This window comes from Salvelinus namaycush, chromosome 33 (assembly GCF_016432855.1).
Source record: "Salvelinus namaycush isolate Seneca chromosome 33, SaNama_1.0, whole genome shotgun sequence".
In the NCBI taxonomy this organism is placed as follows: Eukaryota; Metazoa; Chordata; class Actinopteri; order Salmoniformes; family Salmonidae; genus Salvelinus; species Salvelinus namaycush.
Window position 1 is genome coordinate 31700867 of NC_052339.1, and position 26018 is coordinate 31726884.

The 26018-nt window shown below is 49.6% G+C and overlaps 1 protein-coding gene across 7 annotated transcripts in view; it reads right to left on the bottom strand.

Annotated features, from left to right (window-relative positions):
* Window positions 1-26018, bottom strand: part of LOC120027612 (solute carrier family 12 member 7-like) — a 118910-nt gene that overhangs the window by 52457 nt on the left and 40435 nt on the right. For all 7 annotated transcript variants that reach the window (XR_005473330.1, XM_038972605.1, XM_038972604.1 and 4 more), the window contains 3 exons: window positions 14216-14310; window positions 13631-13768; window positions 692-838 (listed from right to left, as the gene is read on the bottom strand). Coding sequence is in view for 6 of the 7 variants with exons in the window: in XM_038972605.1 (XP_038828533.1) it covers window positions 692-838; window positions 13631-13768; window positions 14216-14310 (380 nt within the window). In the remaining variant the exon portion in view is untranslated. The remainder of the gene's footprint in view (window positions 1-691; window positions 839-13630; window positions 13769-14215; window positions 14311-26018) is intronic.

Genomic DNA, 26018 nt, shown 5'->3' on the forward strand with positions numbered 1-26018 from the left:
AACCATTTCACTGTAACGATTACACCTGTATCCTATGACAAATAAACATAGATTTTATTTGATACCAGAGACGGTAATGTAAAGAACAACATGACCTGCACCAAAGTCAGATATTTTATTTATTTTTTATTTTTATCTTTATTTAACTAGGTAAGTCAGTTAAGAACACATTCTGATTTACAATGACGGCCTAGGAACTGCCTTGTACAAGGGCAGAACGACAGAATTTTACCTTGTCAGCTCGGGGATTCGATCTAGCAACCTTTCGGCTACTGGCCCAACGCTCTAACCACTAGGCTACCTGCCGCCCAAGATATAGGCTAAGGAATAGATGAAGTGAATTTTTACTACTACATTTTGCTACTACCTTCACCACGTTTAGTCTACACTGTGAATCCTTGAAGAGATGAGTGGGGTTAAGGCGTAAGAGGGTGTGAAAGATGCTGAATGGTTATAGACAAAGGAGATCTCCGCAGTATGTGTACCAAAGTGGGGTTAGAAGTTAATCAACTTTTAAAGCAGAATTTATTTCCCATTGTTCCTCAACTGAAGTGTATGATATACCATTTTCTAGCTCGGAGTCTCTACTTTTATCCAATGTTAAAAACACCATTTCAAATGACGCTACATAGGAACCAATCCAGGTGGTGGGACACAAATAGCAATAATCATATTATATGATATTCCTTACACAGGAGCAGGTCATGACCACAATGGCAAGGGATTCCATGATGCCGGCGGTTCCCACGATCCAGGTGAGACGCAGGAACAGGATGACCCCCAGGATGTTTTGGAGGCAGGGCAGGTACACCCCAATTAATGTGCCCAACGCGGGACTCTGTGGAGGGAAAGAGGAGAGTGAGAGAGGAGAGTGAGAGTGAGAGGGAACGATGAGAGGGAGAGAAGGCAGGGGGTCATTAGGTAGTAAGTTCCACCATATCAAATCATTCAACCAACAGAGGACGTGATTGTGTTTCAAGGGTCAACCAGGGCAACCAAATTATTTATTTATTTATTTTTACCTTTATCTAGGCAAGTCAGTTAATAACAAATTATTATTTGTAAATTATAACAGATTACATTTAAGATTTTGCTTTTCATTAGGTGTCATGACACATTATACAGTGCATTTGGAAAGTATTCAGACCCCTTGACTTTTTCCATATTTTGCTATGTTACAGCCTTATTCTAAAATTGATTAAATAGTTTTTCCCCCCTTCATCAATCTACACAATTTTGGGAAATTGGGAAATGTTTAATTTTGGGAAATGTATATATAAAAAATGAAATATGACATTTACATAAGTATTCAGACCCTTTACTCAGTACTTTGTTGAAGAACCTCTGGCAGCAGTTGCAGCCTCGAGTCTTCTTGGGTATGACGCTACAAGATTGGCACACCTGTATTTGGCGAGTTTCTCCCATTCTTCTCTAAAGATCCTCTAAAACTCTGTCAGGTTGGAAGAGGAGTGTTGCAGCACAGCTATATTCAGGTCTCTCCAGATGTTTGATCGGGTTCAAGTCCAGGCTCTGGCTGGGCCACTCAAGGACATTCAGAGACTTGTCCTGAAGCCACTCTTGCGTTGTCTTGGCTGTGTGCTTGGGGTTGTTGTCCTGTTGGAAGGTTTTCATCAACAATCACTCTGTACTTTGATGCGTTCATCTTTCCCTCGATCCTGACTAGTCTCCAAACTTCTTCCATTTAAGAATGGAGGCCACTGTGTTCTTGGGGACCTTCAATGCTGCAGAAATGTTTTAGTTCCCTTCCACAATCCTGTCTCCTTCAACCTCACGGCTTGGTTTTTGCTCTGACATGCACTGTCAACAGTGGGACCTTATATAGACAGGTGTGTACCTTTCCAAATCATGTCCAATCAATTGAATTTACCACAGTTGGACTCCAATCAAGTTGTAGAAACATCTTAAGGATGATCAATGGAAACAGGATGAACCTGAGCTCAATTTCGAGTCAGAGAAAATACTTTTATTTGTAATACATTTGCTAACATTTCAAAAAACCTGTTTGCGCTTTGTTATTATGGGATATTGTGTGTAGCTTGATGAGGATTTTTTTTAACATAATCCATTTTAGAATAAAATAACAAACAAAATATGGAAAAAGTGAAGAGGTCTGAATACTTTCCGAATGCACTGTATGTTGGTAATCCCATCCACCACCATGGTGTACCACCTAAATATCACATTGCTCAGGATGCTGGGCTAGCCAACACCCCACCCACTGCCTATTAGAACAAAATACACAAGGATATTTTTTACACAAGGATACGCTTTTACAAAAAAAGGGATTCATTAGTCATTATAGCTTGAACACAGGTTTCTTTTCATGAACCATTAACAACAGGCTTTCAGCATGCTTTTAGAGAAGGGCACTCAACATGTAATGCCATGACACAAATTACTGATGATTGGCTGAAAGAAATTTATAATAATAAGATAGTGGGAGCTGTACTGTTAGCTTTCAGTGCAACCTTTGATATTATTGGACATAGTGTGTTTTTGGCAAAACGTATGTGTTGTGGCTTTTCAACCTCTGCCATATCGTGAATTCAGAACTGTCTAACAGAACAGAGTTTTCTTTAATGCAAGCTACTTTAATGTAAAGCATAAAGTGTGGTATTCTGCAAGGCAGCTCTCTCTCTTTGTCCCAATACTGTTGGTCCCTCTCTTGGCCGTTTACGGCTCTCTATTTTTTAACTAATGATCTACCACAAGCTTTAAACAAAGCCTGTGTGTGTGTCTATGTACGTTGGTAATTCTCAACATTATACGCCAGTAACCACAGCTAATTCTATTTTTGTAACCCTAAACAAAGTTGCAGTCAGTTTTGGAATGAGTGGCTAGTAATAAACTAGTCCTGAACATATCTAGAACTAAAAAGCATTGTATTTGGTATGAATCATTCTTGACCTCAGCTGAATCTGGTAATGAATTATGTGGCTGTTGAGAAAGTTGAGGAGACTAAACTTCTTGGTGTCAACTTAGACTGTAAATTGTCATGGTATTGATTCAATTGTTGGAAAGATGGGGAGAGGTCTGACTGTGATAAAGAGATGTCCCAACCTTTTTAGGCCCACAGTCGACAAAACAAGTCCTGCGGGCTCTAGTTTTATATAATCTTTAGTACTGCCCGGTGATATGGTAAAGTGCTGCAAAGAAGGGTATGTATTGGGGCATTGTGTGTTTTGTCCATTAAATGTGGATGCTACCACGGTTACAGATAGTCCTGAATGAATCGTGAGACGCACAGACGCACAAATATCATACCCACCCAAAAATGCTAACCTCCCCTGTTATTGTAATGGTGAGAGGTTAGCATGTCTTGGGGGTATGATATAAAATGCTAACCTCCCCAGTTATTGTAATGGTGAGAGGTTAGCATGTCTTAGGGGTATGATATAAAATGCTAACCTCCCCAGTTATTGTAATGGTGAGAGGTTAGCATGTCTTGGGGGTATGATATAAAATGCTAACCTCCCCAGTTATTGTAATGGTGAGAGGTTAGCATGTCTTGGGGGTATGATATTTGTGCATCTGTAACTTTCTCACATTCTAATCTTACACGTTCTATTCTTATTTACAATAAAAGTGACTCAATACATTATATACACAATTCAATTATATTGGGCACAAAAATAAATCGGCAACACAACCAAAACAAACAAGTGCATCCAACAAAATTGTAGACACACGCTTGACGTAGTTAGTCATTGCGTAATATGGATATGGGACCAACTACTTGACTTTTTACTACTTTAATACACATAAGTGAATTTGTCCCAATACTTTTGGTCCCCTAAAATGGGGGGGGACTATGTACAACAAGTGCTGCAATATTTAAATGGTTCACCTGACATGGATGGAAATACCCTCAAATTAAAGCTGACAGTTTGTACTTTAACCTCAAAGTAACTGTAACATTTCAGAGTGCTGGAAAATGGACTTTTAGAATTAAACCTGAAGTGCAAGGCATCCCAAATCCACCACAGATACTCCAACAAATGTACAGTGAAGCAAACAGGCCCACCCTGTACCGTGATGGAACTTTCAAGACATTTGATCACAGGTATCACCCTCACAGGTACATTCCATCAAAAGGGACGTTTCACAACAGCTCAAAAAAGGGGGCACCACAATTGTTAAAATTGGCCCAATAGAGTACCATCCCCTATTTGTCCAAAGTAGTAGCTACCTTTCTGACCATCTGTCAATCTAAACCCAAAGGAAAGTCCCACTGATCGTGGTCTGAGAGGGGAGGACAGGAAAGAGGTGTCAACTTTTCCCCCTTTGAGCCATCCTTAGCACTCTGAGACCAATTGGAGTTGCCCATCCGGTCTCCGTGCAGAAAATGTGATGGGGCAACTGGCATGGGAAAGGGTTTGTGGTTACAGTGGAATTGACGCACCACTTGGAGAACAATGTTGGACTGTGGGTATTTCCTTTGGATTTTAAGCAACAAAACTGGGGTAGGACAACAACATCTTAATAAAAGGTTTCTCCAGGCTGGAACTGTAGGAACAGAGGTATAAAGGACTGGGTTGTATGTCCGACACATGTAAGAGAATGAGGCCTTCTGTTCTTAAAAAAGGACAGCACCTGATTAACAGCATCAGATAAAGCAACTGAACAGCAAATAAATTCAGCCCAGTAGGAAAAAAAGATTGCTTGAATGATTATCAATTATGCTTTCATCCCAAGGACCACACAGGCCCCTTCAACTATCACACTGTCTCAAGAAGAGGTACTCTGCTTGGCTTATTGCACAACACCCAGACCTGGCACCCTCTCCCATGTAGAACTCTGGTGGGGTACGAATACAGATACATTTCAGACACACACCTGCATTCACTTCTTGCTGTGGTGGTGGCTTTAGGGGAGGGTGTGGTGGAGGCTTTAGGGGACGGTGTGGTGGAGGCTTTAGGGGACGGTGTGGTGGTGGAGGCTTTAGGGGACGGTGTGGTGGAGGCTTTAGGGGAGGGTGTGGTGGTGGAGGCTTTAGGGGAGGGTGTGGTGGTGGAGGCTTTAGGGGACGGTGTGGTGGTGGAGGCTTTAGGGGAGGGTGTGGTGGAGGCTTTAGGGGACGGTGTGGTGGAGGCTTTAGGGGAGGGTGTGGTGGAGGCTTTAGGGGAGGGTGTGGTGGAGGCTTTAGGGGAGGGTGTGGTGGTGGAGGCTTTAGGTGACGGTGTGGTGGAGGCTTTAGGGGAGGGTGTGGTGGTGGAGGCTTTAGGGGAGGGTGTGGTGGTGGTGGCTTTAGGGGACGGATTGGTGGTGGTGGCTTTAGGGGACGGATTGGTGGTGGAGGCTTTAGGGGACGGATTGGTGGTGGAGGCTTTAGGGGAGGGCGTGGTGGAGGCTTTAGGGGAGGGCGTGGTGGAGGCTTTAGGGGAGGGCGTGGTGGAGGCTTTAGGGGAGGGCGTGGTGGTAGCTTTAGGGGACGGCGTGGTGGTGGCTTTAGGGGACGGCGTGGTGGTGGCTTTAGGGGACGGCGTGGTGGAGGCTTTAGGGGACGGCGTGGTGGAGGCTTTAGGGGACGGCGTGGTGGAGGCTTTAGGGGAGGGCGTGGTGGTGGCTTTAGGGGAGGGCGTGGTGGTGGCTTTAGGGGAGGGCGTGGTGGAGGCTTTAGGGGAGGGCGTGGTGGTGGCTTTAGGGGAGGGCGTGGTGGTGGCTTTAGGGGAGGGCGTGGTGGTGGCTTTAGGGGAGGGCGTGGTGGTAGCTTTAGGGGAGGGTGTGGTGGAGGCTTTAGGGGACGGTGTGGTGGTGGCTTTAGGGGACGGTGTGGTGGAGGCTTTAGGGGACGGTGTGGTGGAGGCTTTAGGGGACGGTGTGGTGGAGGCTTTAGGGGACGGTGTGGTGGTGGAGGCTTTAGGGGAGGTTGTGGTGGTGGGGGCTTTAGGGGAGGTTGTGGTGGTGGGGGCTTTAGGGGAGGTTGTGGTGGTGGAGGCTTTAGGGGACGGTGTGGTGGAGGCTTTAGGGTTGGGTGTGGTGGTGGAGGCTTTAGGGGAGGGTGTGGTGGTGGAGGCTTTAGGGGAGGGTGTGGTGGTGGAGGCTTTAGGGGACGGTGTGGTGGTGGAGGCTTTAGGGGACGGTGTGGTGGTGGAGGCTTTAGGGGACGGTATGGTGGAGGCTTTAGGGGACGGTATGGTGGAGGCTTTAGGGGACGGTGTGGTGGAGGCTTTAGGGGAGGGTGTGGTGGTGGCTTTAGGGGACGGTGTGGTGGTGGCTTTAGGGGACGGTGTGGTGGTGGCTTTAGGGGACGGTGTGGTGGTGGCTTTAGGGGACGGTGTGGTGGAGGCTTTAGGGGACGGTGTGGTGGAGGCTTTAGGGGACGGTGTGGTGGAGGCTTTAGGGGACGGTGTGGTGGTGGAGGCTTTAGGGGACGGTGTGGTGGTGGAGGCTTTAGGGGAGGGTGTGGTGGTGGAGGCTTTAGGGGAGGGTGTGGTGGTGGAGGCTTTAGGGGAGGGTGTGGTGGTGGAGGCTTTAGGGGAGGGTGTGGTGGTGGAGGCTTTAGGGGAGGGTGTGGTGGTGGAGGCTTTAGGGGACGGTGTGGTGGAGGCTTTAGGGGACGGTGTGGTGGAGGCTTTAGGGGAGGGTGTGGTGGTGGAGGCTTTAGGGGAGGGTGTGGTGGTGGAGGCTTTAGGGGAGGGTGTGGTGGAGGAGGCTTTAGGGGACGGTGTGGTGGAGGCTTTAGGGGACGGTGTGGTGGTGGAGGCTTTAGGGGAGGGTGTGGTGGTGGAGGCTTTAGGGGACGGTGTGGTGGAGGCTTTAGGGGACGGTGTGGTGGAGGCTTTAGGGGACGGTGTGGTGGTGGAGGCTTTAGGGGAGGGTGTGGTGGTGGAGGCTTTAGGGGACGGTGTGGTGGTGGAGGCTTTAGGGGACGGTATGGTGGAGGCTTTAGGGGACGGTGTGGTGGAGGCTTTAGGGGAGGGTGTGGTGGAGGCTTTAGGGGAGGGCGTGGTGGAGGCTTTAGGGGAGGGCGTGGTGGAGGCTTTAGGGGACGGCGTGGTGGAGGCTTTAGGGGACGGCGTGGTGGAGGCTTTAGGGGACGGCGTGGTGGAGGCTTTAGGGGACGGCGTGGTGGAGGCTTTAGGGGAGGGCGTGGTGGTGGCTTTAGGGGACGGCGTGGTGGAGGCTTTAGGGGACGGCGTGGTGGAGGCTTTAGGGGACGGTGTGGTGGAGGCTTTAGGGGAGGGTGTGGTGGTGGAGGCTTTAGGGGACGGATTGGTGGTGGAGGCTTTAGGGGAGGGCGTGGTGGAGGCTTTAGGGGAGGGCGTGGTGGAGGCTTTAGGGGAGGGCGTGGTGGTAGCTTTAGGGGACGGCGTGGTGGTGGCTTTAGGGGACGGCGTGGTGGTGGCTTTAGGGGACGGCGTGGTGGTGGCTTTAGGGGACGGCGTGGTGGAGGCTTTAGGGGACGGCGTGGTGGAGGCTTTAGGGGAGGGCGTGGTGGTGGCTTTAGGGGAGGGCGTGGTGGTGGCTTTAGGGGAGGGCGTGGTGGTGGCTTTAGGGGAGGGCGTGGTGGAGGCTTTAGGGGAGGGCGTGGTGGAGGCTTTAGGGGAGGGTGTGGTGGTGGAGGCTTTAGGGGAGGGTGTGGTGGTGGAGGCTTTAGGGGAGGGTGTGGTGGTGGAGGCTTTAGGGGAGGGTGTGGTGGTGGAGGCTTTAGGGGAGGGTGTGGTGGTGGAGGCTTTAGGGGACGGTGTGGTGGAGGCTTTAGGGGACGGTGTGGTGGAGGCTTTAGGGGAGGGTGTGGTGGTGGAGGCTTTAGGGGAGGGTGTGGTGGTGGAGGCTTTAGGGGAGGGTGTGGTGGAGGAGGCTTTAGGGGACGGTGTGGTGGAGGCTTTAGGGGACGGTGTGGTGGTGGAGGCTTTAGGGGAGGGTGTGGTGGTGGAGGCTTTAGGGGACGGTGTGGTGGAGGCTTTAGGGGACGGTGTGGTGGAGGCTTTAGGGGAGGGTGTGGTGGTGGAGGCTTTAGGGGACGGTGTGGTGGTGGAGGCTTTAGGGGACGGTATGGTGGAGGCTTTAGGGGACGGTGTGGTGGAGGCTTTAGGGGAGGGTGTGGTGGAGGCTTTAGGGGAGGGCGTGGTGGAGGCTTTAGGGGAGGGCGTGGTGGAGGCTTTAGGGGACGGCGTGGTGGAGGCTTTAGGGGACGGCGTGGTGGAGGCTTTAGGGGACGGCGTGGTGGAGGCTTTAGGGGACGGCGTGGTGGAGGCTTTAGGGGAGGGCGTGGTGGTGGCTTTAGGGGACGGCGTGGTGGAGGCTTTAGGGGACGGCGTGGTGGAGGCTTTAGGGGACGGTGTGGTGGAGGCTTTAGGGGAGGGTGTGGTGGTGGAGGCTTTAGGGGACGGATTGGTGGTGGAGGCTTTAGGGGAGGGCGTGGTGGAGGCTTTAGGGGAGGGCGTGGTGGAGGCTTTAGGGGAGGGCGTGGTGGTGGCTTTAGGGGACGGCGTGGTGGTGGCTTTAGGGGACGGCGTGGTGGTGGCTTTAGGGGACGGCGTGGTGGTGGCTTTAGGGGACGGCGTGGTGGAGGCTTTAGGGGACGGCGTGGTGGAGGCTTTAGGGGAGGGCGTGGTGGTGGCTTTAGGGGAGGGCGTGGTGGTGGCTTTAGGGGAGGGCGTGGTGGTGGCTTTAGGGGAGGGCGTGGTGGAGGCTTTAGGGGAGGGCGTGGTGGAGGCTTTAGGGGAGGGTGTGGTGGTGGAGGCTTTAGGGGACGGTGTGGTGGTGGAGGCTTTAGGGGACGGTGTGGTGGTGGAGGCTTTAGGGGACGGTGTGGTGGTGGAGGCTTTAGGGGACGGTGTGGTGGTGGAGGCTTTAGGGGACGGTGTGGTGGTGGAGGCTTTAGGGGACGGTGTGGTGGTGGAGGCTTTAGGGGACGGTATGGTGGAGGCTTTAGGGGACGGTATGGTGGAGGCTTTAGGGGACGGTATGGTGGAGGCTTTAGGGGAGGGTGTGGTGGTGGCTTTAGGGGACGGTGTGGTGGTGGCTTTAGGGGACGGTGTGGTGGTGGCTTTAGGGGACGGTGTGGTGGTGGCTTTAGGGGACGGTGTGGTGGAGGCTTTAGGGGACGGTGTGGTGGAGGCTTTAGGGGACGGTGTGGTGGAGGCTTTAGGGGACGGTGTGGTGGAGGCTTTAGGGGACGGTGTGGTGGTGGAGGCGTTAGGGGACGGTGTGGTGGTGGAGGCTTTAGGGGAGGGTGTGGTGGTGGAGGCTTTAGGGGAGGGTGTGGTGGTGGAGGCTTTAGGGGATGGTATGGTGGAGGCTTTAGGGGAGGGCGTGGTGGTGGCTTTAGGGGAGGGCGTGGTGGTGGCTTTAGGGGAGGGCGTGGTGGTGGCTTTAGGGGAGGGCGTGGTGGAGGCTTTAGGGGAGGGCGTGGTGGAGGCTTTAGGGGAGGGCGTGGTGGAGGCTTTAGGGGAGGGTGTGGTGGAGGCTTTAGGGGACGGTGTGGTGGAGGCTTTAGGGGACGGTGTGGTGGTGGTGGCTTTAGGGGACGGTGTGGTGGTGGTGGCTTTAGGGGACGGTGTGGTGGTGGTGGCTTTAGGGGAGGGTGTGGTGGTGGAGGCTTTAGGGGAGGGTGTGGTGGTGGAGGCTTTAGGGGAGGGTGTGGTGGTGGAGGCTTTAGGGGAGGGTGTGGTGGTGGAGGCTTTAGGGGAGGGTGTGGTGGTGGAGGCTTTAGGGGAGGGTGTGGTGGTGGAGGCTTTAGGGGAGGGTGTGGTGGTGGAGGCTTTAGGGGAGGGTGTGGTGGTGGAGGCTTTAGGGGAGGGTGTGGTGGTGGAGGCTTTAGGGGAGGGTGTGGTGGTGGAGGCTTTAGGGGAGGGTGTGGTGGTGGAGGCTTTAGGGGAGGGTGTGGTGGTGGAGGCTTTAGGGGAGGGTGTGGTGGTGGAGGCTTTAGGGGAGGGTGTGGTGGTGGAGGCTTTAGGGGAGGGTGTGGTGGTGGAGGCTTTAGGGGAGGGTGTGGTGGTGGAGGCTTTAGGGGAGGGTGTGGTGGTGGAGGCTTTAGGGGAGGGTGTGGTGGTGGAGGCTTTAGGGGACGGTGTGGTGGAGGGTTTAGGGGAGGGCGTGGTGGTGGCTTTAGGGGATGGCGTGGTGGAGGCTTTAGGGGAGGGCGTGGTGGAGGCTTTAGGGGAGGGCGTGGTGGAGGCTTTAGGGGAGGGCGTGGTGGTGGAGGCTTTAGGGGACGGCGTGGTGGTGGTGGCTTTAGGGGACGGATTGGTGGTGGTGGCTTTAGGGGACGGATTGGTGGTGGAGGCTTTAGGGGACGGATTGGTGGTGGAGGCTTTAGGGGACGGATTGGTGGTGGAGGCTTTAGGGGACGGATTGGTGGTGGAGGCTTTAGGGGAGGGTGTGGTGGTAGCTTTAGGGGAGGGCGTGGTGGTAGCTTTAGGGGAGGGCGTGGTGGAGGCTTTAGGGGAGGGCGTGGTGGAGGCTTTAGGGGAGGGCGTGGTGGTGGCTTTAGGGGACGTTGTGGTGGTGGCTTTAGGGGAGGGCGTGGTGGAGGCTTTAGGGGAGGGCGTGGTGGAGGCTTTAGGGGAGGGCGTGGTGGTGGCTTTAGGGGAGGGCGTGGTGGTGGCTTTAGGGGAGGGCGTGGTGGTAGCTTTAGGGGAGGGTGTGGTGGAGGCTTTAGGGGAGGGCGTGGTGGAGGCTTTAGGGGAGGGCGTGGTGGAGGCTTTAGGGGAGGGCGTGGTGGAGGCTTTAGGGGAGGGTGTGGTGGAGGCTTTAGGGGAGGGTGTGGTGGAGGCTTTAGGGGACAGTGTGGTGGTGGAGGCTTTAGGGGACGGTGTGGTGGTGGAGGCTTTAGGGGACGGTGTGGTGGTGGTGGCTTTAGGGGACGGTGTGATGGTGGTGGCTTTAGGGGAGGGTGTGGTGGTGGCTTTAGGGGACGGTGTGGTGGTGGTGGCTTTAGGGGAGGGTGTGGTGGTGGAGGCTTTAGGGGAGGGTGTGGTGGTGGAGGCTTTAGGGGAGGGTGTGGTGGTGGAGGCTTTAGGGGAGGGTGTGGTGGTGGAGGCTTTAGGGGAGGGTGTGGTGGTGGAGGCTTTAGGGGAGGGTGTGGTGGTGGAGGCTTTAGGGGAGGGTGTGGTGGTGGAGGCTTTAGGGGAGGGTGTGGTGGTGGAGGCTTTAGGGGAGGGTGTGGTGGTGGAGGCTTTAGGGGAGGGTGCGGTGGTGGAGGCTTTAGGGGAGGGTGCGGTGGTGGAGGCTTTAGGGGAGGGTGCGGTGGTGGAGGCTTTAGGGGAGGGTGCGGTGGTGGAGGCTTTAGGGGAGGGTGCGGTGGTGGAGGCTTTAGGGGAGGGTGCGGTGGTGGAGGCTTTAGGGGAGGGTGCGGTGGTGGAGGCTTTAGGGGAGGGTGCGGTGGTGGAGGCTTTAGGGGAGGGTGCGGTGGTGGAGGCTTTAGGGGAGGGTGCGGTGGTGGAGGCTTTAGGGGAGGGTGCGGTGGTGGAGGCTTTAGGGGAGGGTGCGGTGGTGGAGGCTTTAGGGGAGGGTGCGGTGGTGGAGGCTTTAGGGGAGGGTGCGGTGGTGGAGGCTTTAGGGGAGGGTGTGGTGGTGGAGGCTTTAGGGGAGGGTGTGGTGGTGGTGGCTTTAGGGGACGGATTGGTGGTGGTGGCTTTAGGGGACGGATTGGTGGTGGTGGTGGCTTTAGGGGACGGATTGGTGGTGGTGGTGGCTTTAGGGGACGGATTGGTGGTGGTGGTGGCTTTAGGGGACGGATTGGTGGTGGAGGCTTTAGGGGACGGATTGGTGGTGGAGGCTTTAGGGGACGGTGTGGTGGTGGAGGCTTTAGGGGATGGTGTGGTGGTGGAGGCTTTAGGGGACGGCGTGGTGGTGGAGGCTTTAGGGGAGGGCGTGGTGGAGGCTTTAGGGGAGGGCGTGGTGGAGGCTTTAGGGGAGGGCGTGTTGAAGGCTTTAGGGGAGGGCGTGGTGGAGGCTTTAGGGGAGGGCGTGGTGGTGGAGGGCGTGGTGGAGGCTTTAGGGGAGGGCGTGGTGGTGGAGGGCGTGGTGGAGGCTTTAGGGGAGGGCGTGGTGGTGGAGGGCGTGGTGGAGGCTTTAGGGGAGGGCGTGGTGGTGGAGGGCGTGGTGGAGGCTTTAGGGGAGGGTGTGGTGGTGGCTTTAGGGGATGGCGTGGTGGTGGAGGGCGTGGTGGTGGAGGGCGTGGTGGAGGCTTTAGGGGAGGGCGTGGTGGTGGAGGGCGTGGTGGAGGCTTTAGGGGAGGGCGTGGTGGAGGCTTTAGGGGAGGGCGTGGTGGAGGCTTTAGGGGAGGGCGTGGTGGAGGCTTTAGGGGAGGGCGTGGTGGAGGCTTTAGGGGAGGGTGTGGTGGAGGCTTTAGGGGAGGGCGTGGTGGTGGAGGGTGTGGTGGAGGCTTTAGGGGAGGGCGTGGTGGTGGCTTTATGGGAGGGCGTGGTGGTGGCTTTAGGGGAGGGCGTGGTGGTGGCTTTAGGGGAGGGCGTGGTGGTGGAGGGCGTGGTGGAGGCTTTAGGGGAGGGCATGTTGGTGGTTTTAGGGGAGGGCGTGGTGGTGGAGGGCGTGATGGAGGCTTTAGGGGAGGGCGTGGTGGAGGCTTTAGGGGAGGGCGTGGTGGAGGCTTTAGGGGAGGGTGTGGTGGAGGCTTTAGGGGAGGGTGTGGTGGAGGCTTTAGGGGAGGGTGTGGTGGAGGCTTTAGGGGAGGGTGTGGTGGAGGCTTTATGGGAGGGTGCGTTGGAGCCTTTAGGGGAGGGCGTGGTGGAGGCTTTAGGGGAGGGCGTGGTGGAGGCTTTAGGGGAGGGTGCGTTGGAGCCTTTAGGGGAGGGTGCGTTGGAGCCTTTAGGGGAGGGTGCGTTGGAGCCTTTAGGGGAGGGTGCGTTGGAGCCTTTAGGGGAGGGTGCGTTGGAGCCTTTAGGGGAGGGTGCGTTGGAGCCTTTAGGGGAGGGTGTGTTGGAGCCTTTAGGGGAGGGTGTGTTGGAGTCTTTAGGGGAGGGTGTGGTGGAGGCTTTAGGGGAGGGCGTGGTGGAGCCTTTAGGGGAGGGTGTGTTGGAGCCTTTAGGGGAGGGTGTGTTGGAGCCTTTAGGGGAGGGTGTGGTGGAGGCTTTAGGGGAGGGCGTGGTGGAGCCTTTAGGGGAGGGTGTGTTGGAGCCTTTAGGGGAGGGTGTGGTGGAGGCTTTAGGGGAGGGCGTGGTGGAGGCTTTAGGGGAGGGTGTGTTGGCTTGTTTGGAGCATAAAAATGATAAAGTCAACAATGATCAATCACACTGTAGCTCACGCAGACAAACAAAGTGAGCATGTTTACATGTCCTTCGTGCTACACACTGAATGTTTTCTCTGGTCAAAGACCCTGTTCTGGAATTATTTATTCAGAACTTTTTTTTAAAAGGCACCATTAATCAACAGTAAATATGTATGATGGGGTACACTAACCAAGTGAAGACATTTTATAACCTGGAAACAATGAGATGTCCTATATACCGACAGTCTAAGCAAAGCCGTTTCCTCCATACTTGGGAACTCCCACACGTTGAGAGGATTACATTTGCCTTGTCATTATCACCAATATCAGACCGTAGGAGTCTGTTGTGCTTAGAAGTGGCTTGTGTCACTAAAAGTGTATCTGGAATTGGAAAACTTTATTGTCCACACACTGTGGAGACAACAGGCTCACCTTGACTGGTTTCTTACTCCTGGCTGGCCCCTCGTCATCGTCTGCCTCCTCGTGCTCTTTGACCCCTTGGGTGAGGTTGGTGTAGTTGGCCAACTTGTTAAGCAGCGAGGACACCATGGGGTTGCTGTCCATCTCTTCCTGTGAAAAAAAAACCACACAAAAAAAACAACATAACACAAAAAGTATCATAACACATCTTGGCATGCTCTCTACACGTCAGAGAAATAACCTGATAACCGGAGTGGTGGGTGAAACCATTTAGAGGAATTTAGACATTGTACACAAATCAAAGTAGATTGGAATAGTTTTGCTGAAGTGAATTATAGTAGAGAAGTAGATATGGATTTCACAGTCCATAATTCCCATGATTCATAGGATTCGGTATAAGGGTTCGCTAGCACAGAGAGGTTAGGGCAGCCAAATGGCATTAGACAGTGCCTTTGAAAACCGGATGAGTATAAAAGAGGGAAAGCCCCCGTCTTCACGTTTATCATTGAATCCCTAATCAACAGCCTTATATTCAAATGCCTATGTCAAAGGTCATTAAATATACCACAGATAACGTTATTGGATGTTGACAGTTACCTCGAAGAGGGCCATGTTCTTCCCATCATATAGATTCCCTTTGTCGTGGTCTGTGTTGTTAATGAACGGACTGCTTTCCTTTGGCATGCCATCGCCTGTGGAAGCAGAAGAGACAGTTTTTGAGAAAACAAGCGTCCATTGCAGTCATTGAAGTGACTGTTCGGCTGATGGAAGTAAATGGATGACAGAGTAGATTAAAGGTTGCAAGATCGAATCCCCGAGCTGACAAGGTAAAACAATCTGTCGTTCTGCCCCTGAACAACCCACTTAACCCACTGTTCCTAGACCAGTTAACCCACTGTTCCTAGGCCAGTTAACCCACTGTTCCTAGACCACTTAACCCACTGTTCCTAGGCCAGTTAACCCACTGTTCCTAGACCACTTAACCCACTGTTCCTAGGCCAGTTAACCCACTGTTCCTAGACCACTTAACCCACTGTTCCTAGGCTGTCATTGAAAATAAACATTTGTTCTTAACTGACTTGCCTAGTTAAATAAAGGTAAAATAAAAAATGTAAATGTAATTAAAAAGATTAACTGGCCGTTAACCAGAGGTGAACCTTAATCAGAAGAAAATATGGCAAAAGCTAAAACCAACCAGTTTGTTTAGAAGACAACTCAACGACTCCAACTGTCCCTTCAGTGAGTTTCAGGTCATCCCCAGAGTTGTTCTATACTGGGACATGAAGGGCCATCACGGTGATGGATACTCTAGTGGTAATAGTTCATTGATCCAGCTATTACAGCTTGCAACGGAGTAAAACACACATCCCCCTCACGGTTTGATATGGCTCAAAAACTTCTCGTATGTCATTTCCATTGATTACATTGGGTCGCAGGCTATAAATAGACTAGCCTTGACTAATGCTTAATAAAACCCAGAAGAAAAAGAGAATGTCAATCAAATACTATAACTGCCACTGCGACAGAGGGCAGTGGTGCTGGAAAGTGGAGATTATTCCTACTGAGCTACTGTAGTCTCTCATTTCAAACCTGCTGTGTTTTAGTGTTAGCGTCAGTCTGGCTAGCCGATTGTATCAACAGAGAGAAAACTACAGACCAAGACAGAGAATGAAGACTAAACAAAACAAGGGGAATGGAGTTGGTTTGGTCTGTGTTAAAAACGCCAACCCGGTGTGGCGGATGAATCAGAATTAGTTGGGTAACATAGATAAATAAGATGTTTTATTTACATGATATGCTTATGTGAGATACTTGGACTATAGTGGACTATAGTGTTGGCAGTTCCACTTTTTTCTAAGCTGGGGCTCAGTCATTTGGGGCCCAGAGAGGGGAGAGGTCAGGCTTGTCTTTTACATGTCTCTGGTGCTATGCAGAATATCAGAATGGGAAGAGGACAGGATGGAACATTGTCTTCATATGTGAATGTTTCTGTTAAACCATGTGAAGGGATGGCATGATTAAGGGGGGACCAATTACTTGGCTCCACAATGTCTGTGCGCAAGTCACTCCCCTCAGTGAGCTTGTCCAGGAGTGGGGTCAAGAGGGGGTTTACTTGAGATGGGGGTATCTAGAGTTGACAATTGAGTTATGCCATTGGATGAGTTGGTGTTTTTGTACTATGAAGTACCAGGAACGAGATTAGAACCTCGTCTTAGAGACCAAACAGAATGATAATTGATAGTGAATGCTATCTGGCTATGGGATACTCCTCTCTCAAGTAAAAGTCTTTCTTTGTGAACTGTTCCTAATATCTGTGGTTTATCATGCAAGTTGAGAGGGGTGTATCTTGGCTATAAAAGACCTTTGTATTCTACTGTAGGGACTCTCAGAATTCATTATAGACACTGAATTGATCTGAGAGTCAAAGGGCTATTGTAAAGCTCATATTATTAAAGATGAAGTTTAAGTATAACTCTGACTGGTGTGTGGTTTGTAACTCTCCTCATTTGGTAATACAGGAAATTGACACGACACCGGCCTAAAGACAACTTTTTATAACAATCAAAGAAAACGAGAGGCAACTGTAGCAAATTTTATTTATTTATTTTATTTCACCTTTATTTAACCAGGTAGGCAAATTGAGAACACGTTCTCATTTACAATTGCGACCTGGCCAAGATAAAGCAAAGCAGTTCGACACATACAACAACACATAGTTGTAAACAACACATGGAGTAAAACAAACATACAGTCAATAATACAGTGAAAAATAAGTCTGTATATAATGTGAGCAAGTGAGGTGAGATAAGGGAGGTGAAGGCAAACAAAATATATATATAAATAAATAAAAATATAAAAAAGGCCATGGTGGCGAAGTAAATACAATATAGCAAGTAAAAAAACACTGGAATGGTTGGTTTGCAGTGGAAGAAAGTGCAAAGTAGAGATAGAAATAATGGGGTGCAAAGGAGCAAAATAAATAAATAAATACAGTAGGTAAAGAGGTAGTTGTTTGGGCTAAATTATAGATGGGCTATGTACAGGTGCAGTAATCTATGAGCTGCTCTGACAGCTGGTGCTTAAAGCTAGTGAGGGAGATAAGTGTTTCCAGTTTCAGAGATTTTTGTAGTTCGTTCCAGTCATTGGCAGCAGAGAACTGGAAGGAGAGGCGGCCAAAGGAAGAATTGGTTTTGGGGGTGACCAGAGAGATATACCTGCTGGAGCGCGTGCTACAGGTAGGTGCTGCTATGGTGACCAGCGAGCTGAGATAAGGGGGGACTTTACCTAGCAGGGTCTTGTAGATGACCTGGAGCCAGTGGGTTTGGCGACGAGTATGAAGCGAGGGCCAGCCAACGAGAGTGTACAGGTCGCAGTGGTGGGTAGTATATGGGGCTTTGGTGACAAAACGGATGGCACTGTGATAGACTGCATCCAATTTATTGAGTAGGGTTTTGGAGGCTATTTTGTAAATGACATCACCGAAGTCGAGGATTGGTAGGATGGTCAGTTTTACAAGGGTATGTTTGGCAGCATGAGTGAAGGATGCTTTGTTGTGGAATAGGAAGCCAATTCTAGATTTAACTTTGGATTGGAGATGTTTGATGTGAGTCTGGAAGGAGAGTTTACAGTCTAACCAGACACCTAGGTATTTGTAGTTGTCCACATATTCTAAGTCAGAGCCGTCCAGAGTAGTGATGTTGGACAGGCGGGCAGGTGCAGGCAGCGATCGGTTGAAGAGCATGCATTTAGTTTTACTTGTATTTAAGAGTCCAGATTATCTAGCCCAGCTGATTTGTAAGGGTCCAGATTTTGCAGCTCTTTCAGAACATCAGCTGACTGTATTTGGAAGAAAGAGAAATGGGGAAGGCGTGGGCGAGTAGCAGAGGGGAGGGCAGTGCTGTTGACCGGGGTAGGGGTAGCCAGGTGGAAAGCATGGCCAGCCGTAGAAAAATGCTTATTGAAATTCTCAATTATAGTGGATTTGTCGGTGGTGACAGTGTTACCTATCTTCAGTGCAGTGGGAAGCTGGGAGGAGGTGTTCTTATTCTCCATGGACTTTACAGTGTCCCAGAACTTTTTTGAGTTTGTGTTGCAGGAAGCAAATTTCTGCTTGAAAAAGCTAGCTTTGGCTTTTCTAACTGCCTGTGTATATTGGTTTCTAGCTTCCCTAAAAAGTTGCATATCACGGGGGCTGTTCGATGCTAATGCAGAACGCCATAGGATGTTTTTCTGTTGGTTAAGGGCAGTCAGGTCAGGAGAGAACCAAGGGCTATATCTGTTCCTGGTTCTAAATTTCTTGAATGGGGCATGCTTATTCAAGATGGTGAGGAAGGCATTTAAAAAAAATATCCAGGCATCCTCTACTGACGGGATGAGATCAATATCCTTCCAGGATACCTCGGCCAGGTCGATTAGAAAGGCCTTCTCGCTGAAGTGTTTCAGGGAGCGTTTGACAGTGATGAGTGGAGGTCGTTTGACCGCTGACCCATTACGGATGCAGGCAATGAGGCAGTGATCGCTGAGATCTTGGTTGAAAACAGCAGAGGTGTATTTGGAGGGCAAGTTGGTTAGGATGATATCTATGAGGGTACCCGTGTTTACGGAATTGGGGTGGTACCTGGTAGGTTCATTGATAATTTGTGTGAGATTGAGGGCATCAAGCTTAGATTGTAGGATGGCTGGGGTGTTAAGCATGTTCCAATTTAGGTCGCCTAGCAGCACGAGCTCTGAAGATATATGGGGGGCAATCAGTTCACATATGGTGTCCAGAGCACAGCTGGGGGCAGAGGGTGGTCTATAGCAGGCGGCAACGGTGAGAGACTTGTTTTTAGAGAGGTGGATTTTTAAAAGTAGAAGTTCAAATTGTTTGGGAACAGACCTGGATAGTAAAACAGAACTCTGCAGGCAATCTTTGCAGTAGATTGCAACACCGCCCCCTTTGGCCGTTCTATCTTGTCTGAAAATCTTGTAGTTAGGGATGAAAATGTCAGAATTTTTGGTGGTCTTCCTAAGCCAGGATTCAGACACGGCTAAAACATCTGGGTTGGCAGAGTGTGCTAAAGCAGTGAACAAAACAAACTTAGGGAGGAGGCTTCTAATGTTAACATGCATGAAACCAAGGCTATTACGGTTACAGAAGTCATCAAAAGAGAGCGCCTGGGGAATAGGAGTGGAGCTAGGTACTGCAGGGCCTGGATTCACCTCTACATCACCAGAGGAACAGAGGAGGAGTAGGATAAGGGTACGGCTAAAAGCTATGAGAATTGGTCGTCTAGAACAGAGAGTAAAAGGAAGTTTCTGGGGGTGATAAAATAGCTTCAAGGAATAATGTACAGACAAAGGTATGGTAGGATGTGAATACAGTGGAGGTAAACCTAGGTATTGAGTGATGATGAGAGAGATATTGTCTCTAGAAACATCATTGAAACCAGGTGATGTCATCGCATATGTGGGTGGTGGAACTGAAAGGTTGGATATGGTATAGTGAGCAGGGCTAGAGGCTCTACAGTGAAATAAGCCAATAAACACTAACCAGAACAGCAATGGACAAGGCATATTTACATTAAGGAGAGGCATGCTTAATCGAGTGATCATAAGGGTCCAGTGAGTAGAGGTTGGTTGGGGTCACGGCGATCCAGACAGCTGGCCGGGTAGCTGGCTATCGGTAGCAAGATAGCATAGGATGGAGGTCTATTTTTATTCACCTCGTGCGTTTCCGTCGGTAGATTAGTGGGGTTCCGTGTGGTAGAGGGGATCAATCCAATTGGCAAAATAGATATAGTGACCCAAGAAAAATTGTCCGATATACTTATTCAGATAGCAGCCGATAAGACAGCTAACGATTAGCGGGCCCCAGATGAGCGTTCGGGTAACGTCGCGACGGAGGTGCCAGTTGGATAACTCCCTCGGGCAGATAACGTCGGTAGTCAGTCGTGAAGGCCCGGTGGGGCTCCGCATTTGTAGTAAAAAAAAACGGGTCCGGATAGGTGATTGTAGCCCAGGAATGGCTGATGGAACTCTTCAGCTGGCTAGCTCCGGAATAATTTAAGTTTGCTCCGGGATCGACGTAAGCCAATAGTCACACGGTTTGCAGCTAGCTAGCTGCGAAATCAAGGTGTAAATGTCCAGAGCTTGCGGTTGAAATCCGGGGATATTGAGAAAAATAGGTCCGGTATGTTATGGTCTGAGTCGCGTTGTACAAAAGTGCCGATAGATTATCGAGCTAAAGGAATAGCTGATGACCACAAAACGTGGGTAGCTGAAATACTAACGTTAGCCAGTAAACCGGCTAACTTCTGGGTAGCTTCTGGCTAGTTTCAGGCTAGCTTCTGGCTAGTTTCAGGCTAGCTTCTGGCTAGCTTCTGGTTAGCTTCTGGTTAGCTTCTGGTTAGCTTCTGGTTAGCTTCTGGTTAGCTTCTGGTTAGCTTCAATTGTGAATTTTCAGATTTGAGGTAAATAATACTTTTTTTTGTAATTGGTGAGGCGGGTTGCAGGAAAGCCTTTTGTAGTTGAGTTCTTGGATAATAAAATATATAAAAGATATGCGAAGAAAGGTGTAAATATATATATATACAGGACACGACAATACAAGGACAAATGACGTCTGAACTGCTATGCCATCTTGGATGACTCAAGCTTATGATTCTATAAAGCCTCCAGTATTTATGCTGCAATAGTTTGTGTCAGGGGGCTAGGGTCAGTCTGTTATATCTTGAGTATTTCTCCTGTCTTATCTGGTGTCCTGTGTGAATTTAAGTATGGTCCCTCTAATTCTCTCCCTCCCTCCTGGAGAACCTGAGCCCTAGGACCATGCCTCAGGACTACCTGGCCTGATGACTCCTTGCTGTCCCCAGTCCACCTGGTTGTGCTGCTTCTCCAGTTTCAACTGTTCTGCCTGCAGCTATGGAACCCTGACATGTTCACCGAACATACTACCTTGTCCCGGACCTGCTGTTTTCGACTCTCTCTCTCTCCCGCACCTGCTGTCTAACTCTGAATGCTCGACTATGAAATGCCAACTGACATTTCCTCCTGAGGTACTGACCTGTTGCACCCTCGACAACCACTGTGATTATTATTACTTGACCCTGCTGGTCATCTATGAACGTTTGAACATCTTGGCCATGTACTGTTATAATCTCACCCCTCAGAGCCTGGTTCCTCTCTAGGTTTCTTCCTAGGTTCCTGCCTTTCTAAAGACTTTTTCCTAGCCACTGTGCTTCTACACCTGCCTTTGTGATATCGGCTGATGTAAAAAGGGCTTTAATAAATACAGTGTAAAGAAAAAAGTATGTGAACCCTTATCAGCATAAATTGGTCATAAAATTAGACGTGATCTTCATCTAAATCACAACAGCAGGCAAACACAGTCTGCTCAAACTAATAACACACAAATTATTGTATTTATTTTCTCTATATTGAATACATCATTTAAACATTCACAGTGTAGGTTGGAAAAATTATGTGAACCCCCTAGGCTAATGATTGGAGTCAGGAGTCAGCTACCCTGGAGTACAATCATTGAGACGAGATTGGAGATGTTGGTTAGAGCTGCCCTGCCCTATAAAAAAAAAATAACTCACAAAATTTGAGTTTTCTATTCACAAGAAGCATTGCCTGATGTGAATCATGCCTCGAGCAAAAGAGATCTCAGAAGACCCAAGATTAAGAATTGCTGACTTGCATAAAGCTGGAAAGGGAAAAGTATCTCTAAAAGCCTTGATGTTCATTAGTCAGTTTATCAGTAAGACAAATTGTCTATAAATGGTGAAAGGTCAGCACGGTTGCCAACATCTCTGTTGACGAGTCTACGATACGTAAAACACTAAACAAGAATGCTCATGGGACACCACGGAAGAAGCCACAACTGTCCAAAAAAAAAACATTGCTGCATGTCTGAAGTTCGCAAAAAAGCATCTGGATTTTCCATAGCACTACTGGAAAAATACTTTGTGGACAGATGAAACTAAACTTGAGTTGTTTGGAAAGAACACACAACACTATGTGTGGAGAAAAAAAAAGGCACAGCACACCAACATCAAAACCTCATCCCAACTGTAAAGTATGGTGGAAGGAGCGTCATGGTTTGGAGCTGCTTTTCTGCCTCAGGGCCTGGACAGCTTGCTATCGTCGACGGAAAAATGAATTCCCAAGTTTATCAAGAAATTTTGCAGGAGAATGTAAGGCTACCTTACCTGTCCGCCAATTGAAGCTCAACAGAAGTTAGGTGATGCAAGAGGACAACGACCCTAAAAAAACAACAAAATGGCTTCAATAGAAGAAAATACATCTTCTGAAGTGGCCCAGTCAGTCCTGACCTCAAAACAATTGAGATGCTGTGGCATGACCTCAAGAGAGCGGTTAACACCAGACATCCCAAGAATATGAACTGAAACAGTTTTGTAAAGAGGAATGGTCCAAAATTCCCCATGACCGTTGTGCAGGTCTGATCCGCAACTACAGAAAATGTTTGGTTGAGTATTAAATCCAAGAGTTCACATACTTTTTCCACCCGGCACCGTGAATATTTACATGGTGTGTTCAATAAAGACATGAAAACTTAATTGTTTGTGTGTTATTAGTTTAAGCAGACTGTGTTTGTCTATTGTTGTGACTTAGATGAAGATCAGATCAAATTCTATGACTAATTTATGCAGAAGTCCAGGTAATTCAAAAGGGTTCACATACTTTTTCTTGCCACTGCACATTTGATTGATTAATTCTAAATAAGGTTTCCTCAGAAAGGGTTATTAATAGGATGCTTTAGGTCACTTAATATTTTTGCAGAACAATGCTCTACATTGTTCGCCTTGCAAAAATTAAATATCTTAAATATGCAGGCATAATTCATCCCATATCTCGAATCTAAAAATGAGGAAGTCCTGAAAATGCTACCTTAGCTAATGATAATGCAGTTTTCAGAGACTAATAGTGTAACCTTTCCTCTTGTGAGGGCTCCTATATCAGCACACAGCACACTGGAAGGTGGCGGATTCATGTGTCTGGCCACAACATTCTAGCACCAAACTGTGAGCTGAGCCGGCACTTCCCCAGGATTCTGCAAAACTAATGTTTTGAGTGAGCGGAGTAGCGGACAGCCTCTAACATATGGGGTTAAGATACCATAGGTCTACGTATAGCACTACCGAGACACAATGTGAGAACGTCTCCTGTTTCAATACACCCGGTAGCCAGAGCGTCTCCTGTCTCAATACACCCGGTAGCCAGAACGTCTCCTGTTTCAACACACCCGGTAGCCAGAACGTCTCCTGTTTCAACACACCCGGTAGCCAGAACGTCTCCTGTTTCAACACACCCGGTAGCCAGAACGTCTCCTGTTTCAACACACCCGGTAGCCAGAACGTCTCCTGTTTCAACACACCCGGTAGCCAGAACGTCTCCTGTTTCAACACACCCGGTAGCCAGAACGTCTCCTGTTTCAACACACCCGGTAGCCAGAACGTCTCCTGTTTCAACACACCCGGTAGCCAGAACGTCTCCTGTTTCAACACACCCGGTAGCCAGAACGTCTCCTGTTTCAACACACCCGGTAGCCAGAACGTCTCCTGTTTCAACACACCCGGTAGCCAGAACGTCTCCTGTTTCAACACACCCGGTAGCCAGAACGTCTCCTGTTTCAATACACCCGGTAGCCAGAACGTCTCCTGTTTCAACACACCCGGTAGCCAGAACGTCTCCTGTTTCAACACACCCGGTAGCCAGAACGTCTCCTGTTTCAACACACCCGGTAGCCAGAACGTCTCCTGTTTCAACACACCCGGTAGCCAGAACGTCTCCTGTTTCAACACACCCGGTAGCCAGAACGTCTCCTGTTTCAATACACCCGGTAGCCAGAACGTCTCCTGTTTCAATACACCCGGTAGCCAGAACGTCTCCTGTTTCAATACACCCGGTAGCCAGAACGTCTCCTGTTTCAACACACCCGGTAGCCAGAACGTCTCCTGTTTCAACACACCCGGTAGCCAGAACGTCTCCTGTTTCAACACACCCGGTAGCCAGAACGTCTCCTGTTTCAATACACCCGGTAGCCAGAACGTCTCCTGTTTCAATACACCGGTAGCCAGAACGTCTCCTGTTTCAACACACCCGGTAGCCAGAACGTCTCCTGTTTCAACACACCCGGTAGCCAGAACGTCTCCTGTTTCAACACACCCGGTAGCCAGAACGTCTCCTGTTTCAACACACCCGGTAGCCAGAACGTCTCCTGTTTCAACACACCCGGTAGCCAGAACGTCTCCTGTTTCAACACACCCGGTAGCCAGAACGTCTCCTGTTTCAACACACCCGGTAGCCAGAACGTCTCCTGTTTCAACACACCCGGTAGCCAGAACGTCTCCTGTTTCAACACACCCGGTAGCCAGAACGTCTCCTGTTTCAATACACCCGGTAGCCAGAACGTCTCCTGTTTCAATACACCCGGTAGCCAGAACGTCTCCTGTTTCAACACACCCGGTAGCCAGAACGTCTCCTGTTTCAACACACCCGGTAGCCAGAACGTCTCCTGTTTCAACACACCCAGTAGCCAGAACGTCTCCTGTTTCAACACACCCGGTAGCCAGAACGTCTCCTGTTTCAATACACCCGGTAGCCAGAACGTCTCCTGTTTCAATACACCCGGTAGCCAGAACGTCTCCTGTTTCAATACACCCGGTAGCCAGAGCGTCTCCTTTCCACACCCGGTAGCCATAGCGTCTCCTTTCCACACCCGGTAGCCAGAGCGTCTCCTTTCCACACCCGGTAGCCAGAGCGTCTCCTTTCCACACCCGGTAGCCAGAACGTCTCCTTTCCACACCCGGTAGCCAGAGCGTCTCCTTTCCACACCCATTGAAGTGATTATATGAGTCAGCCAAATTCATTCAAATGGACCTGGTGGAGTGTGACCTTTGACTGCTGTGTACTTTCATCTGTGTGACTTTTGCTGCTTGATCCTGCTGCTGGGAATAAAAGGCTTGCAGCCTAAGCCCTGTGGTAATCGCAGAGAGATTCAGAACGTCCTTGTGTTATACGCAGAGCAAAGAGAAGAGAGCTTATGGTGAATGAATTGATAATGTGTGTGGGGGGGGAAGGGATAACATAAATATAGGGAATGTGAGTAAATATGTGGCGAGGCAAGGGGCAGCAACTCCACGTCGCACTCTCGGTCTGACACACAGTACACGCTACAGGTAATCGTTGGCTTTAATGATGCTAAATCCCAACGTCATCAAATCCCCTTTGAACCAAGGTTTAATTCCTGTGTGCTGGGTCTAGTCTTAGTGTGGTGCTTAAGTCATTGCATCATTACCATGTGTGTAAGTGGAACACAGTGTAAGGACGATCCAACAAAATTCATTGGTCTGGATTCCTTTTCATCTGGAGACCATAGCAACTATTTATGTCACCAATAGCAGGTGTGACGACCCTCCCACTCTGTCTGCCGTATTCTCTCTTTGTTCTTGTTTCCTTATTAGGATGTCGGTGGGCGGAGTTGGGAGGGTCGTCAGCTACATGGGAAACACCTGGGCCCGGTGTCTCCCAGGATAAATACACCACTTCCCCATTCATGAAGGAGACTCTTGATAGATTTGTTTGTGTTTCTTGGTGGTTTTTTGGTTGTTTGTTTTAGCATCCTTCAACACCCTGCATTATCACATTCATGCATGCAAAACACTCACTTACACTACTGATTACTGATTACACACGCCATTGTATATTATACTTAGTTACTTTAGTTAATAAATATATATTTTGTTACTCCTTATCTCCACGTTGTCTCCCTTTTGTTACGGGCTTTGAGCCGGTTCGTGACACAGGTAATCCTACGACCTATGGAAAGTGAAAGTACAAAATTGCATTGACCTATTGCTGAGAGACAATTACATATGTCTTTTTCAAGTCGATCCATATTAAAAGAACACCGTCAAAGTTTTAGGTCAACAATCCAATTCTCAGGTTTCCCAGAATCTGATCTAGGTTAACAACATAACACAGATCTGATCTAGGTTAACAACATAACACAGATCTGATCTAGGTTAACAACATAACACAGATCTGATCTAGGTTAACAACATAACACAGATCTGATCTAGGTTAACAACATAACACAGATCTGATCTAGGTTAACAACATAACACAGATCTGATCTAGGTTAACAACATAACACAGATCTGATCTAGGTTAACAACATAACACAGATCTGATCTAGGTTAACAACATAACACAGATCTGATCTAGGTTAACAACATAACACAGATCTGATCTAGGTTAACAACATAACACAGATCTGATCTAGGTTAACAACATAACACAGATCTGATCTAGGTTAACAACATAACACAGATCTGATCTAGGTTAACAACATAACACAGATCTGATCTAGGTTAACAACATAACACAGATC